The sequence below is a fragment of the Carlito syrichta genome, unplaced genomic scaffold, assembly GCF_000164805.1.
Source record: "Carlito syrichta isolate Samal-C Ts95f unplaced genomic scaffold, Tarsius_syrichta-2.0.1 Scaffold111498, whole genome shotgun sequence".
Classification (NCBI taxonomy): Eukaryota; Metazoa; Chordata; class Mammalia; order Primates; family Tarsiidae; genus Carlito; species Carlito syrichta.
In genome coordinates, this window is record NW_007055594.1 from 4,881 (window position 1) to 29,773 (window position 24,893).

General features: G+C 51.0%; 1 protein-coding gene across 1 annotated transcript in view; it reads right to left on the minus strand.

Annotated features, from left to right (window-relative positions):
• LOC103272394 (spectrin beta chain, non-erythrocytic 4) overlaps nt 1–24,893 on the minus strand; it is a gene marked incomplete at its 3' end in the record, with an annotated part of 40,272 nt that overhangs the window by 2,621 nt on the left and 12,758 nt on the right. The window contains exons 2-13 of the mRNA XM_008069907.1: nt 20,282–20,433; nt 18,998–19,171; nt 15,669–15,760; nt 14,389–14,469; nt 12,248–12,363; nt 9,102–9,214; nt 8,819–9,006; nt 8,623–8,740; nt 7,353–7,511; nt 6,222–6,524; nt 4,516–4,666; nt 5–186 (exon numbers count right to left, since the gene is read on the minus strand). Of these exons, the coding sequence (XP_008068098.1) occupies nt 5–186; nt 4,516–4,666; nt 6,222–6,524; nt 7,353–7,511; nt 8,623–8,740; nt 8,819–9,006; nt 9,102–9,214; nt 12,248–12,363; nt 14,389–14,469; nt 15,669–15,760; nt 18,998–19,171; nt 20,282–20,433 (1,829 nt within the window). The remainder of the gene's footprint in view (nt 1–4; nt 187–4,515; nt 4,667–6,221; nt 6,525–7,352; nt 7,512–8,622; nt 8,741–8,818; nt 9,007–9,101; nt 9,215–12,247; nt 12,364–14,388; nt 14,470–15,668; nt 15,761–18,997; nt 19,172–20,281; nt 20,434–24,893) is intronic.

Here is a 24,893-nt window from a genome sequence, read left to right on the forward strand (position 1 = left end):
CGAGGAGGCGCTCCTTGTCGCGCGCCCAGCTCTCGGCCTCCTCCAGCTCCTGCAGCAGCGCCCACAGGCTCCGCGAGGCCTCCAGCTCCGCGCGCCGCCGCGCCGCCTGCTCCTGCAGCTCCGCCAGACAGCCGTGCACGTGGTTCACGCGGTTGCAGATGACCTGCGGGTCGCAGGGCTGGTAGCCTGGACGGAGGAAGGGAGGATCCCGGGTTGGTCACCGGCGAGGGGGCACCCGGGAGAGACGGGTATGGGCTACCTGCCTTGTCCTTGGGTGGACTTCGTCAGGTGCCGGGCCCCGCGTCCCCTCCTCCAGGCGGCCTTCCCTGACACCCCAAGCCTGGAGCAGGATCCTGCTCTGGCCCCTCTCGGGCTTCTCTGCTTTCCCCATCCCAGCTCTGACTACTGTGGGCTGGCATTGCCTGTTCTGGCTCTCCCACTGGACTGGGAGCTCCGTGAGGGCAGGACCTGGGCGGTCTCGGTCACATCCTGCACAGGGTGGAGCCCAGGCCTGTAGCTGGTGAATAGAGTGGCTTATTCACCGAATGATGGAGGGATTCAGAGCATCACGAAATCTGTATATTTGAGTGTTAATTATGTCATATCAGAACTGGAGGCCAGGCGCGGTGGCCAGGCACTTGGGGAGGCTGAGGTGGAAGAACTGCTTGAGCCCAGGAGTTCAAGACTAGCCTGGGCCATACAGTGAGACCTCGTTTTTACAAAAAACATTAGTCAGGTATGGTGGCGCTCGCCTGTAGTCCTGGCTGCTCAGGAGGCTGAGGCAAAAGGATCGCCTGAGTCCAGAAGGTCAAGGGTGCAGTGAGCTGTGATCATACCACTGCACTCCAGCCTGGACAACAGAGATCCTGAATACTACTACTACTAATAATAATAATAGTAATAGAACTGGGCCAAATTACACTTTGCTTTTAAGTCACATTTCAAGGGTCTCCTTTTCCATCCTCTGTATCCTATTAATCCCAGGAATGACCTGAACTCTCTTTTTTCCTCAAATATTTCACCTTCCTCCTGGATCTCTAGTCTGTCAGTAGAAAATGGTAAAATCAATGTAATGGGTCACAGCCAGCATTTCTTTAGTGAAATATTAATAGAATGAATAGAAAATATCAGAATGCAACACACAAGGTCAGGGGAAGTATTATTTTATAAAACCTGTGTGTGTGTGTATGTGTATGTATGTGTGTGGGGGGGAGAGAGAAAACTCTGGGTCATGAGGTAAGTGTATTTCTTACTTGACAAAAAAACTGAGAGACACTAACCTAGGTCGAATGCAAGATTTCTCAACATTCACTGATGTTGACTCCAATCCCAAATCATCCAACTGAATAATAATTACAACCACAGCCACTTCCATGTATCCAGCCCTTACTCGGCACTATGCCATTTAATCCTCACAATTATCCTATGGGGCCAGTATCCTTATTAGCCCCATTTCACAAGTGAAAAAACTGAGGCTCAGAAAGAGAAGGACTGCCCCAGGATGGGTTAAGAAGTGGCCAATCAGGAGCTCACACTTTGGACCACTCATCAGGCAGTGCTGCTTCCCATCACCATAACAACACACACACCACACTAGCTCCTCTGCTGCATTCTCCTGCGGCTGGTTGTCACCAGAAGCCAAGATCTCTCAAGAAGAAGGCAGAGGGAGCCTTCTGACACTAACATCGCTAAGGCGAAGGAGAGAGTCCCAACCACCTCCCCTGGAGTTGTGATGTGATGAGAGGGGGCAGAACCAAGATGGGATGTCCACACCGGGGTATGGAAGGAAACTTCAGCACATGCTCTTAGGACGTGACCCAGGTCCATGAAGGAAAGATACTCCCCACTATCCTGCAAGCCAGACAATGCTTCCTTTTCTTTTCTTTTCTTTTTTTTTTTTTGAGTTGGAGTCTCACTCTGTTGCCTAGGCTGGAGTGCAGCGGCACACTCACGGCCACAGCACCCTCAACCTGCTGGACTCAGGTGATCCTTCCGCCTCAGCCTTCCAAGTTGCTGGAACTAGAGGCACACACCACCATGCCCAGCTAATTTCTTTTTGATTTATTGTGGAGATGAGGTCTCGCCAAGTTGCCCAGGCTGGTCTCGAATCCTGGGCTCAGGCAATGCTCTTGGCTCCACCTCCCAAAGTGCTGGGATTACAGGCGTGTGCCACCCCACCAGCCCCCCCCCTTTTTGAGTTGGGGTCTCACTCTGTCACTTAGGCTGGAATGCAGTAGTACTATCACGGCTCACCACAGCCTCAACTTCTTAGGCTCAGGTGATCCTTCCACCTCAGCCTCCCAAGCAGCTGGGACTACAAGCGTGCACCAACATGCCCAGCTCATTTTTAAAATGTTCTGTAGAGATGAGATCTTGCTATGTTGGACAGGTTGGTCTCCAAATCCTGGGCTCAAGCAATCCTTCCACCTCAGACTCCCAAAGGGCTGGGATTACAGCTGCGAGCCTTTCCTTTTCTAATAACATTCCAGAAACCCAAAGGGCCATGGCTCTGAATGAAGGAAGGAAGCATCCAAATGGAGAGAGACAGACTGGCCTCAAAACCCTCTTCTCGGCTCTGTGGCCTGGTCCTCGGTACCCTCATCAGTGAAAAAGAAAAAAATAGCCCTGAATGCCGCCAGCGCTCACAGCAAGCTGTGGTGTTCTGGTGAGCATGAACAATCTCACAGAATACCAGCACCAGACAGGGCCACAGAGTGGCCCTGTGCCCATAATGCAGTAGGACAAAACTCAGCACACTCATAATCATACCTGAGCACGGACAAAAGCAAGGTCACTGTGCAAACTGCAAACCACAGAAATGACTACACATCTCCATCGCCTGGCTAAGATGAATGGTAGCTGTCAATTACTGCAAAAGCCTCCCTCGGTTCCTCCTACCACCTAGAGAAAAATGATTATGATGCTCAGTCATCTAGTCACCCCCACATCCTGACAGCTTCTAATCCACAGCAGGACAGACCGCATCAAATCATCCTCCAGGCCGCACACAGTGGCTCAGGCCTGTATTCCCAGCATTTTGGGAGGCCACAGCAGGAGGATTCCTTGAATCCAAGAGTTTGAGGGCAACCTGGGCAACACAGCGAGATCTCATCTCTACAAAATAACCCAAAAAATTAGCCCAGGAGGTGGAGGCTGCAGTGAGCTGTCATTGTGCCACTGCACTCCAGCCTGAGGACAGAGTGAGAACCTGACTCAAAAAAAAAAAAAAATCATCCTCCAAACACAAGCCCAGATCCTTTACTAAGTCCCTTGTGATGCTTTTTTACTGAGATGTGTCATGGTGCCCCACGATGTATGCAAGGAGACCCCAAGCCCAACTTGGTTTGACCGCAGAGGGATTCCTGGTAGCCTTTGTTTTGAGGGCACTGACATCAGTGAAATGGAAACCTCATTAGAGCCAATCTCGATTTTGCCTCTCAGCATCCATGTCCCTGCTTCTGGTAAGGACGACTGCCCCCCCCTACTCTTTCTCAGACAGTGTCTAGAGTGGGCTGACCCCATTCCTGGCCCTGGGCAGACAAGTCATATAGATGTTATCAATCAGATCACTGCATGCCCTGGGGCCATGATGACTGGTTGAGCAATGGGGGTGGAGCCCACAGTGAGCCAATGAAAACTATCCTTGGACTTTTTGCCAGAATAGGTGGGGGAAAGGGGCCTATCTCTGCTCTGTCTGCCAAGATGCTGAGATGGAAACATAGGGCTGAATGAGCCCAGATTTACACCACAAAGGGAAGGACTGTCCGACAGTGACACCAACACAGAGACTAGAGAGAGAGAGAGAGATGGAGTCTTAAAAGCACCCCTGAACGGTTCCTGGATCCAGTCATGCCTGAAGTCCAACCCTGGATACTTTAGTTACATTTCAGCCAATACATTCTCCTGTTGTTTGTAAACCAATTCAGTTGAGTTTCTATCACTCGCTGCTGAACAGGCTCTGACTATATATTACTTTACATGGGTGCTTTTCACTGAGTATCAATGCAGCCTCAACCTGTTGGGCTCAGGTGATCCTTCCACCTCAGCCTTCTAAGTAGCTGGAACTACACGTGTGCACCACCATGCGTGGCTAATTTTTTGATTTATTGTAGAGATAAGGTCTCGCCAATTTGTCCAGTCTGGTCTCAAACCTGTGGGCTCAGGCAATTCTCTCATCTCAGTCCCCCAAAGTGCTGGGATTACAGGCATGAGCCACCACATCCAGCTTCTGTCTCTTTCTTTCTGTACCTGGATTTTCCTCCTGGCATTCATCTTTCTTGACACATAAAAAGTGCTCCCTAAATGTGAGTTATTACTGCAGAATCTCACAACCGAATGAAGTTGAGGGGTTCCACTTGCCACTCAGGGCACTAGTTCCCTTCATGATTTCCCTAATGGGGTGTGAGCTTAGCTCTGCTTAGATACCTCCAAGGATGGGGTGCTAACTCTTTTCTTCTGTCTCTCAGGAGCACCAGCCCTGATAGTCCCCATGCTAGCCCCAGCCCCAAGACTCACCCTGGAGCTGGGAGAAGCGCAGGGCAGCGGCATTGAGCGCCTCCACCCGCTCGCTCTGGGCTGCGATGTCACCTTCCAGCAGTCCATGCTTCTGCAGCAGGTCATCCGCCTCCACCAGGTGCTGCCCACACTCCCGGGACAGCAGCTGAGCCTGCAAGGGGGACAGCACTGAGCCCACCTCTGGCACTGCCCTGAGCCACCCACCTCTCCCCCATTGTTTGGGCCAGCCCTTGCTGCTCCACATGGTAGTGCTCGACTCTGACCTGTCCCAGTCTCCCTGCTCTGTCATCCCTTCTCTTTGCCTGTGTCTCTCCCTGTATGTTTATCTCTCATTGTGTCCCATTTCTGGACTGTTTCTGTCCTGGGGCCTCCCACCTCTCTACCTCCATCTCCCTCCTTCATCTCTCTCTGCCTCCATTTCTTTCTTTCTTTCTTTCTTTCTTTTTTGAGTTGGAGTCTCACTCTGTCGTCCAGACTGGAGTGCAGTGGCCGCTCCCGGCCACCGCAGCCTCGACCTGCCGGGCTCCGGCGATCCTTCCGCCTCAGCCTTCCAAGTAGCTGGAACTACAGATGCGCGCTACCATGCCCGGCTAATTTTTGATTTGTTGTAGAGGTGAGGTCTCGCCAAGTTGCCCAGGCGGGTCTCGAACCCGTGGGCCCAGGCAAGCCACTCACCTCGGCCTCCCAAAGTGCCGGGATTACAGGCTGAGTCACCGAGCCTGGCCTCTATCTCTTTCTTGTCTACACATCTGTCTCTGCCTCTATCTCCACCTCTACCCTGTCTCTTTCTTTCTGTGCCTGGATTTCCCTCCCAATATTCATCTTTCTTGTCACATCTCTTTATCGATCTAGCTAGCTCTGATAGGTCTGTCTCTCTCAGATTGATTCCATCTTCCTGTGTGTCTTTCTTTGCGGCCAGAGGTTTTCAAAGCCAACCCTGTGTCTTCTTTTCTAGCACGCCTTCTCTCTCTCTCTCTCTCTCTCCTTTTGTGTGTGTGTGTAGGAGTCTCACTCTGTCGCTGTCTGGAGTGCAGTAGCACACTCATGGCCACCGCAGCCTTGATCTGCTGGGCTCAGGTGATCCTTCCACCTCAGCCTTTCAAGTAGCTGGAACCATAGGCACACGCCACCACACCCAGCTAATTTCTATTTTATTTTATTTTATCATAGAGACAAGGTCTTGCCAAGTTGCCCAGGTTGGTCTCGAACTCTTCGGCTCAGGCAGTCTCTCACCCTGGCCTCCCAAAGTGCTGGGATTACAGGCATGAGCCACTGCGCCTAGCTCTCTCTCTCTTTCTCTGCCTCTGTCTCTCTGCCTCTCTCTTTCTTTCCCTCTCTTTATCTCTCTCTTTCTCTCTCTGATTTCTCTTTCTTTCTCTCAAACAGTCACTATCTTCCCTTGGACTAATCTCTCTGCCTCTATCCCTGGCTCTCTCCGTCTCTATCTCTGGGTCATTCTCTATTTCCCTGTTTGCCTCTTTCTCACTCTGTCTTGGTTGTTCTGCCTCTCTTGTTCCTCTGTATCTTTCTTTCACTCTCTTCCTCTCTTTGCTCTTTCTCTTTGTCACCCTGGACTTCTCTTTACCTCTTTCGGTCTCTCCCTTCCTTCTCTCCACCTCCACTCCTCGTTGCTTCTTTCAGCGTCTGCTGAAAGAACCCTCCCCCCACTCTTGGCATGCACTCCATCCCTGGCCCCCACCCTGTACCTGCATCTCTTCCATCCAGTCCACCATGTACACCATCTCCTGGAAGACTTTCTGCAGGGCCAGGTTCTGCTCGAGCCGTGTCCGCCGGGCACCTACAAGCCCGGTCAGCAGGGCCCACTGGCGCAGGACGCTGTCACGCTGGGCTGCCACCCGCCGGGCATCATAGTAGCCTTCGGCCGCCAAGGCCTGGGCCAGCTCCGCTACACCCTGCACCCGCTCCTCATAGGCTGCAATGTCTGCCTCGATGGCTTCGTGTTTCTTCATGGCTGCCTCCACTGCTGGCAGCTCATACCCAAAGTTGTCCTGAGGCAGCACAGGCCAGAAACTCACCCTTGCTGCCTTAGCAGTTCACCTGTTACCTTGACCCAAAGTAACCCTGGAAACTACCCACTCCCATTCTCCTAAGACCAGCTCTGCCCTCCCTAGTTACCCTGGAGACCAGCCCTAACTTATCCTGTTACCCTGGAGACCAGCCCCCTTCCCTGTTGCCTTGGAGACCAGGTTCATCCTCCCAGTTACCCTAGAGACCAGCCCTATCCTCCTATTACCCTGGAGACCAGTCCATTCCTCTCCTGTTACCCCAGAGACCAGTTCCACTCACTCCTATTACTCTGAAGACTAGCCAACGTTCCCAGTAACCCGGGAGACCAGTCCCACCCTCCTCAGTTAACTGGAAACCAGTCCCACCCTCCCTTTCTTAAATTTCTAACCCTAAACTTGTTACCCAGGAAACAAGTCCCATCCTTCCATTGTCCTGGAGACTGGAGACCAGGTCTGCCCTATTCTGTTACTTAGGAGACCAATTCTATCCTCCTGAGTTGCCCTGGACCCCAGATACAACCTCCCTTGTCACTTAAGAGTCTAGTTAAACAGTCCCCCTATTTCTGAAGAAACTACATCTGTCCTCTCTAGTTACTATGGAGACCAATCTCGCATCACCTTGGAGAGAAGGACTACCAACCACCTAGGAAACCAACTCTCCTTTCCCACCCCCATTTGCCACCTAGGAGGCTAACCCAATCCTTCCTGTTGCTTTGGAGATCCAGCCTCTCCCTCTGGTCCCACGGCCATCAGCCCCACCCTTCCTCCCTTTCTCTCTGCTCCCCAGCACCCCAGCCCTACGCCCTGTACCTGGGAAACCAGGCGCTGGTTCTCATTCAGCCAGCTCTCTCTCATAGCCACCTTGTGGTCAAACCTCTGGGCCAGTAGTTCCAGCTTCTCCTGCCGGATCAGCTCGGCCCGTAGAGCAGCCTCCCGCTCATGCTCTGCTTTCTCCAGCTCACCCCAAGCCTGGGGGAGGGAAGAGGAGGCAGTCAGACTCTAACAACATCCCACAGTGTAACGGCCCTGACTTCTGAGGCCACTCACAGCATTTCTGGCAGGGGTCCCCAGCCCCTGGGTCATGGATTGGTACCAGTCCGTGGCCTGTTAGGAACCTGGCCACACAGCAGGAGGTGAGCAGTGAGTGAAGCTTTATCTATATTTACAGCCACTCCCCATTGCTAGCATTACTTCCTGAGCTCTGCCTCTTATCACATCAGCAGCAGCAATAGATACTCATAGGAGTGCAAACCCTATTGTGAACTGTACATGCGAGGGATCTAGGTTGTGCGCTCCTTATGAGAATTGAATGCCTGATGACCTGAGGTGGAGCTGAGGTGGTGAGGCTAGCGCTGGGGAGTGGCTGCAAATACAGATGAACGTGAGCAGTGAGGTTTGACTGCACAGAAATCATAATAAACCCATTGCTTGCAGACTCATATCAAAACCCTATCACTGAGTGGCAAGTGAGTTGATGTGCTTCAATTGTACAGCTGCATCTGGTGTCAGACTTTAAGTCAGAAATCCTACACTTATTTTAATTCACATGTGGCCTACCCATTATGTGAATGTGGCTTCTTTTTTTTTAAATAATGAGTCTTATAATTATTTCATTATATATAATGAAGTGCACAATAAATGTTATGTGCTTGAATCATCTCAAAACCATCCTCCCCACCTCCCATCCATGGAAAAATTGTCTTCCACGAAACTGGTCTCTGATGCCAAAAAAGGTTGGGGACCGTTGATTTATGGCACTTTTATGTAAATCCGGGGGAAAAAAATGTTCCTTTTGGCCAGGTGCGGCGACTCACGCCTATAATCCCAGCACTTTGGGAGGCGGAGGTGAGAGGATTGCCTGAGCTCATGGGTTCGAGACCAACCTGGGCTACTTGGCAAGATCTCATCTCTACGATAAATCAAAAAAAGAAAAAAGTTCCTTCCTCATGACACTATTGCTGAAAAACAGAGCAAATATCAACCCATGATGTCTACAATGTGAATGGCTCCCATGAGCAGTGCGCCACCTGTACAACTCTACAGAGCATCCCTGATTCTCCCCTACATCCCCCAACCTCACCTTGTCGATATCCCAAATGCCGCAGCCCTCCCGAGGCACGAAGAGGCGCCGGTTGCAGGCCCGCAGCTTGCTCTGAATGCTGAAGAGCAGCACCTCCAGGTTGCCCTTCTCCTGAAACCTGAAGGGGCGTGAGCTTGGAGCTTGGCCTCCACGTTCCCCCTCCCCCTGCCACCTTCCCTCCCGAGCCGGGCCTCACTTCACAGGCTTCTCTAGCGTGCAGTAGGCCGTGAAGGCCTGAAGCTGCTGCTGCACCCCGCTGAGCGAGTTGGCGAATTTCTGGTTGCTGATGAGCCCCACAGTGCGGTGGATCCAGGCCAGCAGCTCAGCCGCCAGCTCCTCGTAGCGTTCGATGATCTTCCCCACCTCTATCACCTGGTCCAGGACCTGTCCCGGCAGAGGCAGATGGGGCCAGCCCCCTCCCACATCTGCCTGAGGTGCCTCCCAGGCCCCCGCCTGCCCCAAACCGGGGACCCTCCTACCTTCCCGATCCGCTTCCCCTCCACCGCCAGAGCCTTCATCTTGGAGAAGTAGTGGTAGAAAGAGACCACGTAGGTGATGATGGACTTCTCATCGGGAGCCTCCATGTTCACATCTGCGGAGGGAGGGGAGTGGGGGAGCATGATGTGGGCACTGACAGAGGGCACCTGGGTGGGGGGAGGGAGGACCCTCTCTTACTAGCTGTGTCACCTCGGGCAAGATAATTAACCTCGGGCCGGGTGTAGTGGCTCAAGCCTGTAATCCCAGCACTTTGGAAGGCCAAGGCAAGAAGATTGCCTAAGCCCAGGGGGTCGAGACCAGCCTGGGTAACTTGGCGAGACCTTGTCTCTATAATAAATCAAGAAATTAGCTGGGTGTGGTGGCATGTGCCTATAGTTCCAGCAACTTGGAAGGCTGAGGCAGAAGGATCGCCTGAGCTCAGCAGGTCAAGGTTGCTGGCTGTGAGCATGCCACTGCCCTCCAGCCTGGGCAACAGAGTAAGACTCCAACTAAAAAAAAAAAAAAAAAAAAAAAAAAGATAATTAACCATCTCTATCCCTCAGGTTTTGTACCTGCCAGATGGGAATCTACCCCATGGGATGAGATAGTGCCTGACACATAAAAACCACCACAGAGAAAGTATCTCTAATTGTTTCTTTCTTTCTTTTTTAAATTTTTTTATTTTTAAGAGCTAGGGTCTCGCTTTGTTGCCTAGGTTGGAGCCCAGTGGCACAACCACAGCCTACTGCAGCCTTGACCTCTTAAGCTCAAGCAATTCTCCTACCTCGTCTCTCAAGTAGCTAGGACTACAGGCACGTATCCCCATGCTTGACCAATTTTTTTTATTTTTTGTAGAGACAAGGTCTCACTGTGTTGCTTAGGCTTGTCTTGAACTCCTGACCTCAAGTGATCCTCCTGTCTTGGCTTCCTAATGTGTTGGGATTACAGGTATGAGTCATTGCGCCCGATCTATAATTGTTTCTTGAACACACTGTTTTAACCTCCACCTCAGGGTCTTTGCACACGTTGTCCTCACCCTCTTCCATGTGCCTGTCTCCCACTCATTCTTCAACACTCACCTGAGCTAAAATTTTCTCAGACAAGCCTCCACTTTCACTTTGTCTAGAGGTGGACTTATGCCATTCTCCCCTTAGCATCGTATTATTTTTTTCCCAGGTGTATTACCATTTGTAGTTAAATATTCCCTTTTGTGATTATGACATGATCTACAATTTGAGCCCCATGAGGACAAGGACCATGTCTGTCTTTTTTTTTTTTTTTTAAACCACCATTTCTGCCATGCCAGCGCACAGTAGGAATGCAATAAAAATTTAGTAAGAATGGCCAGGGTGGGTGGTGCACACCTGTAGCTGAGTAGGTGGGACTACAGGTGTGTACCACCACATGCAGCTAAGTCTTTTCATTTTCTTTTTGTTGTCCAGGCTGGCCTCGAACTCTTCGGCTCAAGTTATCCTCTTACGTTGGCCTCCCAAAGTGCTTGAATTACAGGCGTGAGTCTCCATGCCAGTCAATATCATTTTAATTTATTCACTGAGTGCATAACATTATACTTGGCCCTTATTCTTCATGACCTTGTGAAACTGACATCCATAGATACCAACCGTGTGCCAGGCACTAAGCACAGGACACAGCTAGAAGAGGCAGGGTAGAGAACTGACTGAGACCACGAATTCTGGAGTCATAAAGACCTGCTGACTGGTATTCAGCATGACACCGGGCAAGTGACATCATATCCCTGAGCCTTCATTCCCATCCCTTCAAAAGAGGGCTGATAAATTCTACCCAACCAGGTCAGTGTGAAGATGGAAGGAAGCCATTCTGATGAGATTCCCAGCCATGTGCTTGGCACATAGTAGACGCTCAGAAGGAGGAGGCAGCTTTTTATTCCGGGGACAGGAAAGTGGTGTTGGGGGTGATCACTGACTAAGGATGAGGCTGAAGCCAGGGCTGGGGATGGGGAGAGACCAAAAAGGAGAGGCAAGCCGAGGATGAGGAGAGCATTGTGGGGAAGAATGGGGGGAAGAGGGGCTGGTGTGAAACGAGGCTATAAATGGATTAAGGATGGGGGTGGGAGTGGATCTTGAGTTGAAGGTGTGGGATGGGGATATGGCTAAAGATGAGGTTGGCATTAGGGTTGAGATGGGGGCTGGGCGTGGTGGTTCATGCCTCTAATCCCAGCACTTTGGGAAGTTGAGGTGGGGGGATCCGTTGAGCCCGGGAGTTGGAGACCAATCTGGGCAACATAGTGAGACCTCATCTCTACAAAAAAAAAATTTTTTTTTAATTAGCTGGGTGTGATGGCACATGCCTGTAGTCCCAGCTATTCGGGAGGCTGAGGCAGGAGGACTGCCTCAGTTCAGGAGATCGAGGCTGTGGTGAGCTGTGATTGTGCCATGGCATTCCAGCCTGGGAGCCAGAGTAAGACCCCGACTCAAAAATAAGCGGGAATAGCTGGGCTCGGTGGCTCAGCCTGTAATCCCACGCCTTTGGGAGGCTGAGGTGAGTGGAATGCCTGAGCCTGCGGGTTCGAGACCCACCTGGGCAACTTGGCGAGACCTCATCTCTACAATAAATCAAAAAATCAGCCAGGCGTGGTAGCGCGCCTGTAGTTCCAGCTACTTGGAAGGTTGAGGCGGAAGGATCGCCGGAGCCCGGCAGGTCGAGGCTGCGGTGGCCGAGAGCGGCCACTGCACTCCAGTCTGGGTGACAGAGTGAGACTCCAACTTAAAAAAAAAAAAAGCGGGAAGGAATGGGGATGGGGTTGGAGATTGGGTTTGAGGCTGGGGTTGCGGTCAGGAAGAGGTGGTTGCTTAGGGGGCAGGATGGTTGAAGATGGGGTTGGGGAGGGAGCTGAGGATGAGGAGGAAATTGGAGATGGGAAAAGGAGGAGTCACCCTGGGGTGGAAATGGGGGTGGGGTTGGGTTGGGGATGGGACAGGAAGAGTGTGGGGAGGGGAAGTGGAAGAGAATGGAGGTGAGGAAGGGGGAGAGGGAGCTACGATTTGGAATGACCTTGGGACTTGGGATGGTGCTGGGGTGGGCTGCCGCTGAGTCTGAGGCAGCACTGGGGTTGGGAGTCCCCCCCAGAGGAAGTCTGGGCTCCGGGCAAGGGCCATGCAGGGCTCACCTTCAGGGTCCAGCAGTCGCGCCAGCCCCAGGTGCTGCTCCGCCGTGCGGAAGGCCCTCTGCAGGTTGTAGTTGGCATTGGACTTGGTGAGTTTGCTGAAGTCCACGAGATCTGGCCTGGGCAGGGGCACAGAGCGGGCAGGCAGCAGGCAAGCTCCAGAGCCGGCGGCAAGTGAGTGAAAAGCCACCCTCATCTGAGCTCCCCCACCCAGGGCAAGGGGCAGAAGGGCACAGCCCAGCCAGGGGGCAAGGTGTGTGCTGTGCGGTAGGCACCTGTGGTATGAGCGTGACAGACCCAGGCTCATCTCTGTGGGTTCCTAGGCATGTGTGTGCATGTGCATTTGTCACTGGGCTCATGTACATTGGCCTATATACAGCCAGGTCAGCTTGCAGGTACTCAAAGAAATAAGGCCACATGGTATCTGCCTGTGTGTCTCTGCAAGACTATCTGACAATACGTGTCGTGTCACGTGTGTACAGCCCTTATATGTGTGAGGACACATGTACATCTGAGGTACACGGGTCTCCTTGGAGGTGTTTGTCCACAGTGTTATGTAGTGGCTAGAAGTGTGAGGTGTGAGGCCAACCCATCAAGCTCAAGCTCCAGCTTGGTCACATGCCGGCAGTGTCACTCTGGGTGAGCCACTTCATTTCTCTGTGCCTTGGTTTCCCCACTTGTAAAATGAGGATACTAATAGCATCTGCTTCGTAGATGGACTTGATATATTGAACAGACACACTGAATATTAAATGACCTGGGGCTGGGCATGGTGGCTCACAATTGTCATCTCAGCACTTTGGGAGGCTGAAGTGGGAAGACTGCTTGAGCCCAGGAGTTCGAGACCAGCCTGGGCAACATAGCTCATCTCTACAAAAATAAAAATAAAATAATTATGGCTGGGCACAGTGGCTCATGCCTATAATCCCGGCACTTTGGGTGGCTAAGGTGAGAGGATTGCCTGAGCACATACATGGGTTTGAGACCAGCCTGGGCAACTTGGCGAGACCTCATCTCTACAGTAAATCAAAAAATTAGCCGGGCATGGTGGCACGTGCCTGTAGTTCCAGCTACTTGGAAGGCTGAGATTGAAGGATCACCTGAGTTCAGCAGGTCAAGGCTGTAGTGGCTATGAGCATGCCACTGCACTCCAGTCTGGGCAAAATAGTGAGACTCCAACTCAAAAAAATAAAATAAAAATAATTAGCTAGGTGTGGTAACACACGCCTGTAGTCCCAGCTACTCAGGAGGCTGAGGTGGAAGGATCACATAAGCCCAGGAGGTTGAGGCTGTAGTGAGCTCTGATCATGCCACTACACTCCAGCCTGGGCAACAGAGTGAGACCCCCAACTCAAAAAATAAAAATAAATAAATGAATTGGTAGGAAGCACTTAGAACAATGGCTTGCACATAGAAAACACTCAGTGTCACATAGTATTAGCATGACTGTGGTTAGAGCTTGTGAATTTCTGTTTGTGGTTGTAGGTTTCAGTCTCCCCATGTGTGTACAAGTGTGTGTAGGTTTGACAGGCAAGGGTTGTGAGTGAATATGTGTACACAGTAGACAAAGTTGAATCTGGCTTCTGCTATATCACAGCAAGTCCCTCCCAGCCTCTGGGCCTCAGTTTCCCCAGTCTGCCACATGGATGATCATGACGTGAGTGTAATTTGTATGCATGCCCAGTCCTCAGCCATTTCACACCGGGCTGCGGTGTGAGTAGCCAAATGTGCAGGGAGCCAGGAAGGGAGTTCACCTTGAGGAAGGATTTTCTGATAGGAGGAAGTGCTTTGCACACCCCAGAGTGACAGTCCACAGGGGAGTGGGACATCTAAGCAGCAAGTGCAGGCTGTGTATGTGCCTGGGTATCTACATGTGTGTTTACACATCTGTGTGAGGCCACGTGTGTCCGTGTGTGCACAGGGTATGTGACCTGGACAGGAATCTGTGCGGGTGTGTGTCCCTGTGTGTCACTGTACAGGGCATGCGTATGGAGGGAAATGAATGTGTGTGTGTGTGTAGGGGTGAAGGGAGGGGTCCCTGTGTCTGTGTGTGTCATCTATACACACACACGTATTAGTGTGTAGCTGCACGGACATATGGCAGGGTGCAGGGCAGGGGTGTGCTGCCCCAGGCTGACGGATACCTGTGCCGGTGAATGAGGGCATTGAAAGCCAAGCCGTCCCGCCAGCTGGTGGTGAAATTCTGGATGTTCACCTCGGGGTAGCTGTCAGGATGAAAGAGAGAAACAGGCAGAGATGGAGAGTCAAGAGGGAAAAGGGAGACAGAATGGTAGGGAAGGAAGGAGGTGGGGGAGGACACAGGAAGATGGACGGATGGTTGGGTGGGTAGTTAGGTAGACAAGAGAGACAGGCGCATGAGGAGAGAGAAGGAGAGCCAGGGAGATGAGAGAGAGAAAGAGAAAGGAGAGGAGAGAAAAAGAGTGTCAAAGGGAAGAGAGGAGGGAAGGAGAGAGACAGAGAAAGCAAGACATAGAGAAGGAGAGAGAGACAGGAGAGACGAAGAAGGAGGGAGAGGGACAGAAGGAGAGACAGGGACAAGGAAAAGCAGACAGAGATAAAGACAGACACATGGAGAAACAGACGGCTTTGTAAGACAGACAGGCAGCCCAGAAGCGTGAGGCAGAGAAGCCCACCTCCATCCCAAACTTGCTCCCTCCCTCCTTCCTCTCACAGCATGATCCCCAGAGGGCGCTTCAGTTTAAGGCCATGCCAGACAAAGAGATGGGGACCCAAGGACACATGCCCAATAGATCCTGTACCCCACCTCCACCATCTCAACCACATGGAAGGTACCCAGGACTTTGACCTTTCCTGCCCAAGCTGCCAGACCCTGGTGTGTACCCTGCCAGGCAGAGGGAGGGCGCTCACAGGCAGGGAGGGGGTGGCCAGAGCTTGGACATAGAGCTGGGGCGGTCCATATATATGCCTGTGAAATCTTTAGAAGTACAGGATGAAATGGGACAGACAGTAGAGAGAAGGGAGCAGACTGGAGACAGTCTACCCCTTTCTAGTATTGATCTCTGAGGAGTCTGAGAGTTCTAAATTTGAACTTGGCCTTCCAGTTTGTTAGGAAGGTTTATTTGTCAAGGTCAAAAAAGTCTACATATTTTATTTACCAGTTCATTAGCTTCAGATGCAATTTTTTTTTCTGAGTCAGGGTCTCACTCTGTCACCCAGGCTGAAATGCAGTAGCACAACCAAGCTCACCATAGCCTCAACCTCCTGGGCTCAGGCAATCCTCCTACCTTGGCCTCCCCAAATGCTGGAATTATAGGCGTGAGCCTCCACATCTGGCCTCAGATGAAACTTTTTAACACTGAGGACATGGGCTGCCCCTTAAGCTGTTATCCCAGAAGGAACCCCAGAGTTAGAGGTCTGCCAGGAAGGAAGGGGTAGGGCTTACCCAGCTGTCTTCATCTGACACCATAAGAGTAAAGCATCCTTGGCTGACCGTGTTTCTCTGTTGTCCTCAGTCTCAATTTTGATGACTTGAATCTGTGAGGATATCACAAAAAGGCTACTGGGACCTGGAGAGCTTGAGGTTGGGAGACCCTCACCCCATCCTGCAACCGGGGATGGTGGCAGGTGACAGAGAGATAAGGAGGACGCTTCAGCCCTGGGTGGGGTTCAGGAGCATGAGGACAAGTTCTGGAGTGGCCAGGACATCTGCAAGTGGGAGAGGCAGCTGTGGATTCAGGCCTCAGTTTCTAGGGAAGCCTAAACACTGGGCATCTGGGCCACATTCCTGATGTAAGCCAACACCCTCTTCCACCTAAGCTAGTGCAGTGGTCTTGATGCTGACCTCCCTGCTCCTGCACCCACAGTCAGTTCCCCACGTGGCAAAGAGAGGAGAGAAGGACCCTGTGAACACTCAGATCAGATCTCTGCTTCCTCTCCTCAGCACCCTCCCTGGTTGTTTCACTTGGAGTAAAAGCAAAAGTCCTCATGTTTCTCCTCAGTGAATCTACGACCTCATCTTCAATAGCTCACTCCACTATTGGCCTTTTTACTAAGTCACCAGCCTCCTCCCACCCATTGCCTTCGCACTGGCTGTTCCCTCTGCCTGGAACATCCATCCTTCCCCCAGTTCCCCACACGGGGCTCCACCCCTCCTTCAGGGATTTGTTGTTGTTTTTTTGTTGTTGCTGTTGTTGTTGTTTTGAGTCAGGGGTGTCACTCTGTCATCCAGGCTGGAGTGCAGTGGCACAATCTCAGCTCACCGCAGTCTCGGCTTCCTGGGCTCAGGTGATCCATTTCAGCATCCTGAGTAGCAGGTAGCTGGGACTACAGGTGTGTGTCACCGTACCTGGCTAATTTTTTATATTATTTATTTATTTATTTATTTATTTATTTTAGGGATGGGGTCTCGTTATATTGCCCCAAATGACCTCACACTCCTGGGCTCGAGCATTCCTCCCACCTCAGCCTCCCAAATTGCTGGGATTACAGGTATGAGTCACCATGGCCAGCCCCTCAGGTCTTTACTCAAATGTCACCTTCTCAGTGAGGCCTTTGCTGACCACTTGGTTTTAAATCGCTGACACACCCAAACTGCATATCCCCCTTCCTGGCTTTGTTATCCCCTTAGCATTTATCATCACCTACACATTTCATTTAGTCTTCAGGTTTACTGTTTCCCCAACTAAAATGTAAATGTTCCAGGATTTCAGGGACATTTGTCTGTTTTGCTCACTGCTGTACCCCACTTAGTAGTGTTCAAATACGTTCTGAAAGGCCCAGAATCTAGAATGCGTTTTAGTTCCTCAAGTGGGTATTTGAGAGACTTGAGTCCTTGACGCAAGAGCTGGCTTTGGCATGTGGGTTCCAAGGAAGAGAACCAAGACCCTTCCAAGGGGGTCCCACCCCCCCTGCAGGGCTCCAGTCACCAGCAGTGACCCTCACCCCCAAAGTGTCATTCCTTAATTCTGTACTGACAACATTCATACCTGTCTCCAGCCATTCCTTGTCCCCTAAGTCTATCCCTCAGATTCACTGGATTTCTAGATGGCCCTCTACCCAATGTCCTGAACCCACAACCACCATGTCTCTGCTAGCCTCAGGATCTTCCCCAAACCTCTCCTTCTCCCTACCCCTGTCTCAGGGTGGCCCCACCATGTCCTGGTTCCCAGGCCACAGCTCTGACTCTCCTCTTGGCCACCTCCTTCCCCTACTTCCGTAAGGCCGGTCTCTTCCACCTTCTGACTGTCTTCCCACTGCTCCCTTATTCACCTCCCCACATTCCTACGGGCTTGCCCCTGGGCTCTAGGCTCCCAATTTTGGTGACCACCTCCAATCCAAAGGAATCTTTCAAAATCTGGTTATGCACCACCCTTGATAAAACTTTCCAATCTCTCCCCATCTCAGACAGAATAAAATCCAAACTGCTCATCACAAATCACCTAAGTCCTGCCAACCCCTCTGCCTCGCCTCCTCCCTATCTCCCCCTCGCCTCCCCTCCTCCAGCCATCTACTCTTTCTTCTGTACTTCCAACACGCCTACCTCATTTCTGCCTCAGGGCCTTTGTATCTTCTGTGTCCTCTGAATGGAATGCTTTCTCCCTTAATCTTTGTATGTCATTCAGTCATCAGCTTCTCAGGGACCCCTTTTCTAACCACCACGTCTAAAATCTCAACACCACCAGCATGATACCCCATGTCCCTTTTACTGCTTTATCATAATCTGCTCTTTTCTGCACAGGTTTTCTTTTTTTTTTAAGATTGCCCATATAATTTTTATTTTCAATCTCAGGGTAGTTATGTAGAAGTTCTGCTGATGTGGTCTCCAGCCACTGGCACTCTCAAATGCAAGTCCAGTCAGAGGGTTAGCAGCTACTTAGCTGGGTATTCACAGACACCTGGGCAGAGTCCCTGACTCCACGTCTATGGGGCATCCATGAGATCTGCACAGGTTTTGAAACTTCTTCTCTGCCTAGAGCTGGTGCTTTTTCCATACATATCTTATTTACATATGTATGTATTTGTTTGTTATCTGTCTTGCATGCCACAATGTAAGCTCCATAAAGGCAGCAAATTTGTCCATTTGTTTCTGTACTTGAGCAAAGGTGTCTCGCTTCTCATTCTAGATCCAATACCCAGCTATGTGTGACTTTAGACATATTACTCCACCTATCTGGGCTTTGGATTCCTTATTGATAAAATGGGATTAATAAACATTATCTAATTTAAGCTGTGGGTATTAAATGTCAAGTGCTCAGAACAGTGCTTGGAACAGAGTAAACAATATATAAATGATAATTACAGTGATGGTGGTGTTCATGACGATTATTTTTATCATTATTTTAATTGCCACCACCTGGAACAGAGTTTTTTTTGTTTTTTTTTTTTTTTTTGAGTCAGAGTCTCACTCTGTCGCCCAGACTGGAGTGCAGTGGCCGCTTCCGGCCACTGCAGCCTTGACCTGCTGGGCTCCGGCGATCCTTCCGCCTCAGCCTTCCGAGTAGCCGGAATTACAGGCACGCGCTACCACGCCCGGCTGATTTTTGGTTTATTGTAGAGATGAGGTTTCGCCAAGATGCCCAGGCGGGTCTCGAACCCGCAAGCTCAGGCACCTCGGCCTCCCAAAGCGCGGGATTACAGGCTGAGCCACCGAGCCCGGTCTGGAACAGAGTTCTTGGAGCATATTAGGGATTCTTTTTTGGAATGAATGAATGAATGAACGAATGGGTGAGGGACGCCTTCCTAGGGCCCACTGTCATGGGTGGGCTGGATCACCTGGAAGCGCAGGATAATGGTCCAGACCAGCCCCAGCGTCAGCCGGTGGTTTCCATCCACGATGTCATGCGATCCCACGTTCTCCAGGTGCACGCGCTGCTCCTTCAGGAACTGCAGGGCCTTGTCCACGTTCTCCAGCGAGTGGATTCGCATGCGGCCGCGCGTGGGCCTCGGCTAGGGCGGCAGGGGCGTTGGGGTCTGGACGGGAGCACGGCGCCCTCGGCCCCGCCCCTTCCAAAGTAGCCCGCCCCTCCCATAGCCATGCCCCCAGTGTCCAGTATCAGGCTGCCCTCCAGTTTTATTCAAGACCCAGGAAGCAATCCTTCTAAAGAAGCCCCGCCCCTTCTCATAGCCAGACCCTTTCAAGGATCGCATCCCTTGCTCAAGTCCCCGGCTTGGCCCCTTCCACGGACGCTCCACCTCCACCCTGATGACCACACCTCTCACCGTGAAGCCCGGTCCTTCTGCTCTGGAGCCACAGGGCTGCTCCTACCACTGGATCTCTCCTTCAGCCAGCCAGTATTTTGCTAAGCCCATGGCCACACCCCTCACCGCCTCGTCGGCCTAGTCACGCCCATTCCCACCAAGCCCCGCCCTGCCCTGGTTTATAGCTCGATTCCTGCCCATGGCGTTTGTTTCTATTCTGTAGCCATGCCCCTCGCCGCTCGCTGAGCTCCAGGCCCGTCCTTTAACAAACCATTCCCCATGGAAACCCCACTCTTTGAGAAGAAACCCCAGCCAAGACCAGAAACACACCCCCACCCCATACAGCAAGCCATAACCCGACACCGTCTGCATCCCCAGGCCCCCACGATCTAGGCCTCATCCCACCAACGAACACTGGCGCGTAGTCTCGAACCCCACGCGACCATCCACTGACCCCCCTAACAGAGTTCTGTCCTCTTACAGCCATGCCCCTTGCTACCCGATAACCCAGGCCCATCCCTTCCAAAAAGGCTCCTCCCTTCTCCGGTGCCCCCGCCCCTTCCCGTGGAGCCGCGCCCCTTCCAACAAAGTCCTTCCTCCGAGTTGCAGCCAGGGGGTTCAACAAAATTCCGCTTCAGATCCCAATCACGCACCCAGGCTCCTCACAACCAAGCTCCACCCCTGTGCCATAGCCCTGCCCACGCGAGGAAAGGGGCCCCTGTCCCGCAGGGCCCTTCTAGGACACCACCCGTCGATTACCAGGCCTCCGCTTGGGGTCCAGCCATCCAGAGAAGCCCAATCCCAGTCCAAGAGCCCTCCCTGGGCCACCCCCGTGCCCCGCCCCTCGGGCCCCCTCACCAGCTGCTCCCCAGACAGCACTTCCAGGAGCCTTGTGAGCACGAATCCGTCCCGGAGGTCTACATAGAGGTCTCCGATGTGGCAGCCCACGCGGGCGAGGTGCGAGTTCACCCACTTGGTGAAGGTCTTCTTCTGCACGGCCTCCCGCTCATCTGGAGAACAGGCCCGAATGAGCCCCCAGGACCCTTCCCGCTTCGCTCCAGCCCTCCTCCAGCCGAACTCTGTTCAGGTCCAGCTCTCTGCAAGAATCAAGCCTTAGCACAGGCGGCTCCTCCTGTCTGGGACTCCTTCCCCTACACTCTGCTGTCCTTCCAAATTTTCCTGAGATATCGCTTCCACAGGAAGCCTTCCCTGCTTGCTATCCCTGTTGGCTTTTAACATCCATTCAATAAATATTTGAGTGCCCACTCAGTGCCTGGCACTGTTCTAGGCTCTGTGAATACAGACCAGGCCCTTTCCCTCACAGAGCTCAGTTTAGTGGGGGCACAGATAACACACGAGTGAACCATGGGAATCATCGATAATTTAGGGGGGAGAGAGACAGAATATATCTGGCTGTTGTGTGAAGAGTGGATCAGAGAAGACAAAAATGGCAGCCAGGAGCTCAGGGAGGAGACTGGGGAAGGGACCCAGGAGGGAGAGGATGGGACTAGACCAGGGCAGAGCTGTGGGAATGCGAGGAGGGGGCTTATGGGAGGGTTATTTATTTATTTATATTCTGAGTCAGGGTCTCACTCTGTCATCCAGGCTGGAGTGTAGTGGCATGATCATGGCTCACCTCAGCCTCCACCACCCAGGCTCAGGCGATCCTTCCACCTCAGCCTCCCAAGTAGCTGGGACTACAGGCATGCACCACCACACCCAGCTATTTCTTATTTTTTGTAAAGACAAGGTCTCACTTTGTTGCCTGGCCTGGTCTCGAACTCCCGGGCTCAAGCGATCCTTTCACCTCGCCCTCCTAAAGTGCTGGAATTGTGTGAGCCACCTCGCCCAGCCAGGAGAGTTATTTAGAGATGAACAGAAAGATGGCAGCAGACAGGCTATGGGACATTAAGAAGTAAAGGAATTTGCTAGACTGAGCACTCCTGAGATGTCTCCTCCATCTCTTCCTTCAAGAAACTGGTCTGGGCAAATGGCTGCCCAGGTGGAGGTTACATTTCCCACTGCCCTAAAGGTGAGAACCACGTGACTCCATTCTCTCCAATGAAGCGGGAGTAGAAGATTATGTGTAACTTCTGCCTCACTTTCATACAAAGAAATTGTTCAGGACCTCTTTATCTTTTTTTTTTTTTTTTTTTTTTGAGTAGGTATCTCACTCTGTCACCCAGGCTGGAGTGCAGTGGCACGCTCATGGCCACCGTAGCCTCGACTTGCTGGGTTCAGGCAATCCCTCAACCTCAGCCTTCCAAGTAGCTGGAACTATAGGTACATGCCACCACACTCGGCTAATTTTTTGATTTATCATAGAGACGAGGTCTCGCCAAGTTACCCAGGTTGGTCTCGAACCTCTGGGCTCAGGTATCTTTTTAAAAAATAACAGCTTTACAGCCGGGCTCGGTGGCTCAGCCTGTAATCCCGCGCCTTTGGGAGGCTGAGGTGAGTGGATTGCCTGAGCCCGCGGGTTTGAGACCTGCCTGGGCAGAGAGATCTCATCTCTACAATAAATCAAAAAATTAGCCGGGGGTGGTAGCGCGCACCTGTAATTCTGGCTACTCGGAAGGCTGAGGTGGAAGGACCGCCGGAGCCCAGCGGGTCGAGGCTACGGTGGCCGGGAGCGGCCACCGCACTCCAGTCTGGGTGACCGAGTGAGACTCCAACTCAAAAAAAATAAATAAATTGTCAGTTCAGTGGTTTTTAGTATATTCACAGAGTGGTGCAGCCATCACCACTATCTAACATAAAAACATTTTTATCACCCCAAAAAGAAACCTCATATCCATTGGCAATCACTCTCCATTTCCCTTTCCCTATCCCCTAGCAACCACTAATCTACTTTTTTTTCACTATGGATTTGCCTATTCTGGACATTTCATATAAATAGAATCATACAATACAAGGCCTCTCATGTGTCTGGTTTATTTCACCTAGCATAATGTTTTCAAGAATTATCCATGTTATAGCAGCTACCAGTATTCTATCCCTTTTTATGGCCAAGTCACATTGCATCTTATGAGTATGACACATTTACTTATCCATTCTCCAACTGATGGGCATTTGGGTAGTCCCCATTTTTTAGTGATTATGAATAAGGTTGCTATGAATATTTGGGTACAAGTTTTTGTGTGGACATATGTTTTCAATGATCTAGCTTATACCTAGGAGAAGAATTTCCAGGGCATATAGTAACTCCATGTTTAATTTTTAAGAAATTGCCAGCTGGGCTTAGTGGCTCAGCCTGTAATCCCAGCACTTTGGGAGGCTGAGGTGAGTGGATTGCCTGAGCCCGCGGGTTCGAGACCCGCCTGGGCAACTTGGTGAGACCGCATCTCTACAATAAAATCAAATATTAGCTGGGCGTGGTAGCATGCGCCTGTAGTTCCACCTACTTGGAAGGCTGAGGTGGAAGGATCGCCAGAGCCCAGCAGGTCGAAGCTGCAGTGGCCGGAAGCGGCCACTGCACTCCAGTCTGGGCGACAGAGTGAGACTCCAACTCAAAAAAAAAAAAAATTGCCAAATTGTTTTCCGAAATAGCTATACCACTTTACATTCCCATCAGCAATGTACAAAGTTCCCAGTTCCATATCCCAGCCAACTTTTGCTCTTTTCCCTTTTTTCTTTTTTTTTTTTTTTGAGTTGGAATCTCACTCTGTTGCTGAGGTTAGAGTGCAGTGGCCACCCCCAGCGTCGACCTATTGCGCTCAGGGGATCCTTGCATCTTAGCCTTCCAAGTAGCCAGAAAGACACGCACTACCATGCCCAGTTATTTTATTTTATTTTTTTTACTTTGTAGAGATGAGGTCTCACCAAGTTGCCCGAGCTGTTCTCAAACCCATAGACTCAGGCAATCCCCTTGCCTCAGCCTCCCAAAGTGCTGGGATTACAGGCTTGAGTCACCATGCTTGGCCTATTTCCCCCTTTTTTTAGATTACAGCCATCCTAGTAGGTGTGAGGTAGTATCTCATTGTGGTTTTGACTTGTAATCCCCTAACAACTAATGATGTTGAGCATTTTTTCATGTTCTTTTTTTTTTGAGTTGGAGTCTCACTCCGTCACCCAGACTGGAGTGCAGTGGCCGCTCCCGGCTACCGCAGCCTCAACCTGCTGGGCTCCGGCGATCCTTCCGCCTCATCCTTCCGAGTAGCCGGAATCACAGTCTTGCGCTACCACACCCGGCTGATTTTTTGATTTATTGTAGAGATGAGGTCTCGCTGCCCAGGCGGGTCTTGAACCCGCGGGCTCAGGCAATCCACTCACCTCAGCCTCCCAAAGGCGCGGGATTACAGGCTGAGCCACCGAGCCTGGCTTCTTTTCATGTTCTTTTTGGCCTTTGTATATCTTTGGAGAAATGTCTATCCAAATCTTTTTGCCACTTTTTTTTTTTTTGAGTTGGGGTCTCACTCTGTTGCCCAGGCTGGAGTGCAACAGTACAATCACAGCTCACCACAGCCTCAAACTCCTGGGCTCAAGCAATCCTCTTGCCTCAGTCTCCCAAGTAGCGGGGACCACACATGTGTGCTATCATGCCTGGCTAATTTGTTTTATTTTTTTATACAAAGTCTCACTATGCTGCCTGGGCTGATCTCAAACTCCTGGGCTCACACAATCCTCCCGCCTTGGCCTCCTCCCCAAGTGCTGGGAATACATGCATGAGCCACCATGCCAGGCTAAGTCACTGTATTTTTAAGACTTTGTTATCAGTAGCTTAGCCTGTACAGTTACTGTTAGAATTTCATTACTAAATAATAGCAGTCATATTATTAAGTTTCCTATTAATGCAGAAATAAAGATGTGTATTTCCAGCCTATTTCCCTTTCGATCATTTGAAATCTCTTGGTAATTTCCTTTATCATAAAATATACCTTATATAATACTATGAAATGTTGTATTTTACTCTGGCAGTAGAAAAGATACTTTGATCTCTATATGCAAGTTGCATCTTGAATGTTGAACTCTAACTGGAAAGCAAACATGCAAATGTTAATAGCAAATCCAAATGAAATACTTTGTTTAATGGTGGGTTTTGTGCTGTTTAGACAGGATGGGACCTGTATGAAAACATGGCCATCACCATACATGAGAAAATGATAACAGAAAAGATTTTGAATTGGGTATCTGTTCCTCTGCCTGCTAACGGCCAATGCGCACGACAAACAGCACATTTTGATTAATATTAAAGTCAAAGTGGAACTTCAGGGCATCCCTAGAGTGCTACCAGAATGAGGACAACTGGATTCTGTCTTGCCTCTACCAATGACCAGTCGTGTGACTTCTTGAGATCACCTTTCCTCTCTGGGTCTCCGTTTTCCCATTTGCAAAAAGAGGTCAAGGTTAAAATGAGCTAGGATCACACTACCAGACTTCAACCTGGGCAACAGAGTGAGACCCTGTTTCAAAAATAAAGTGGGGGTATTGAACTAGATTTGGCTTGCTTTCTTTTTTTTTTTTTTTTTTT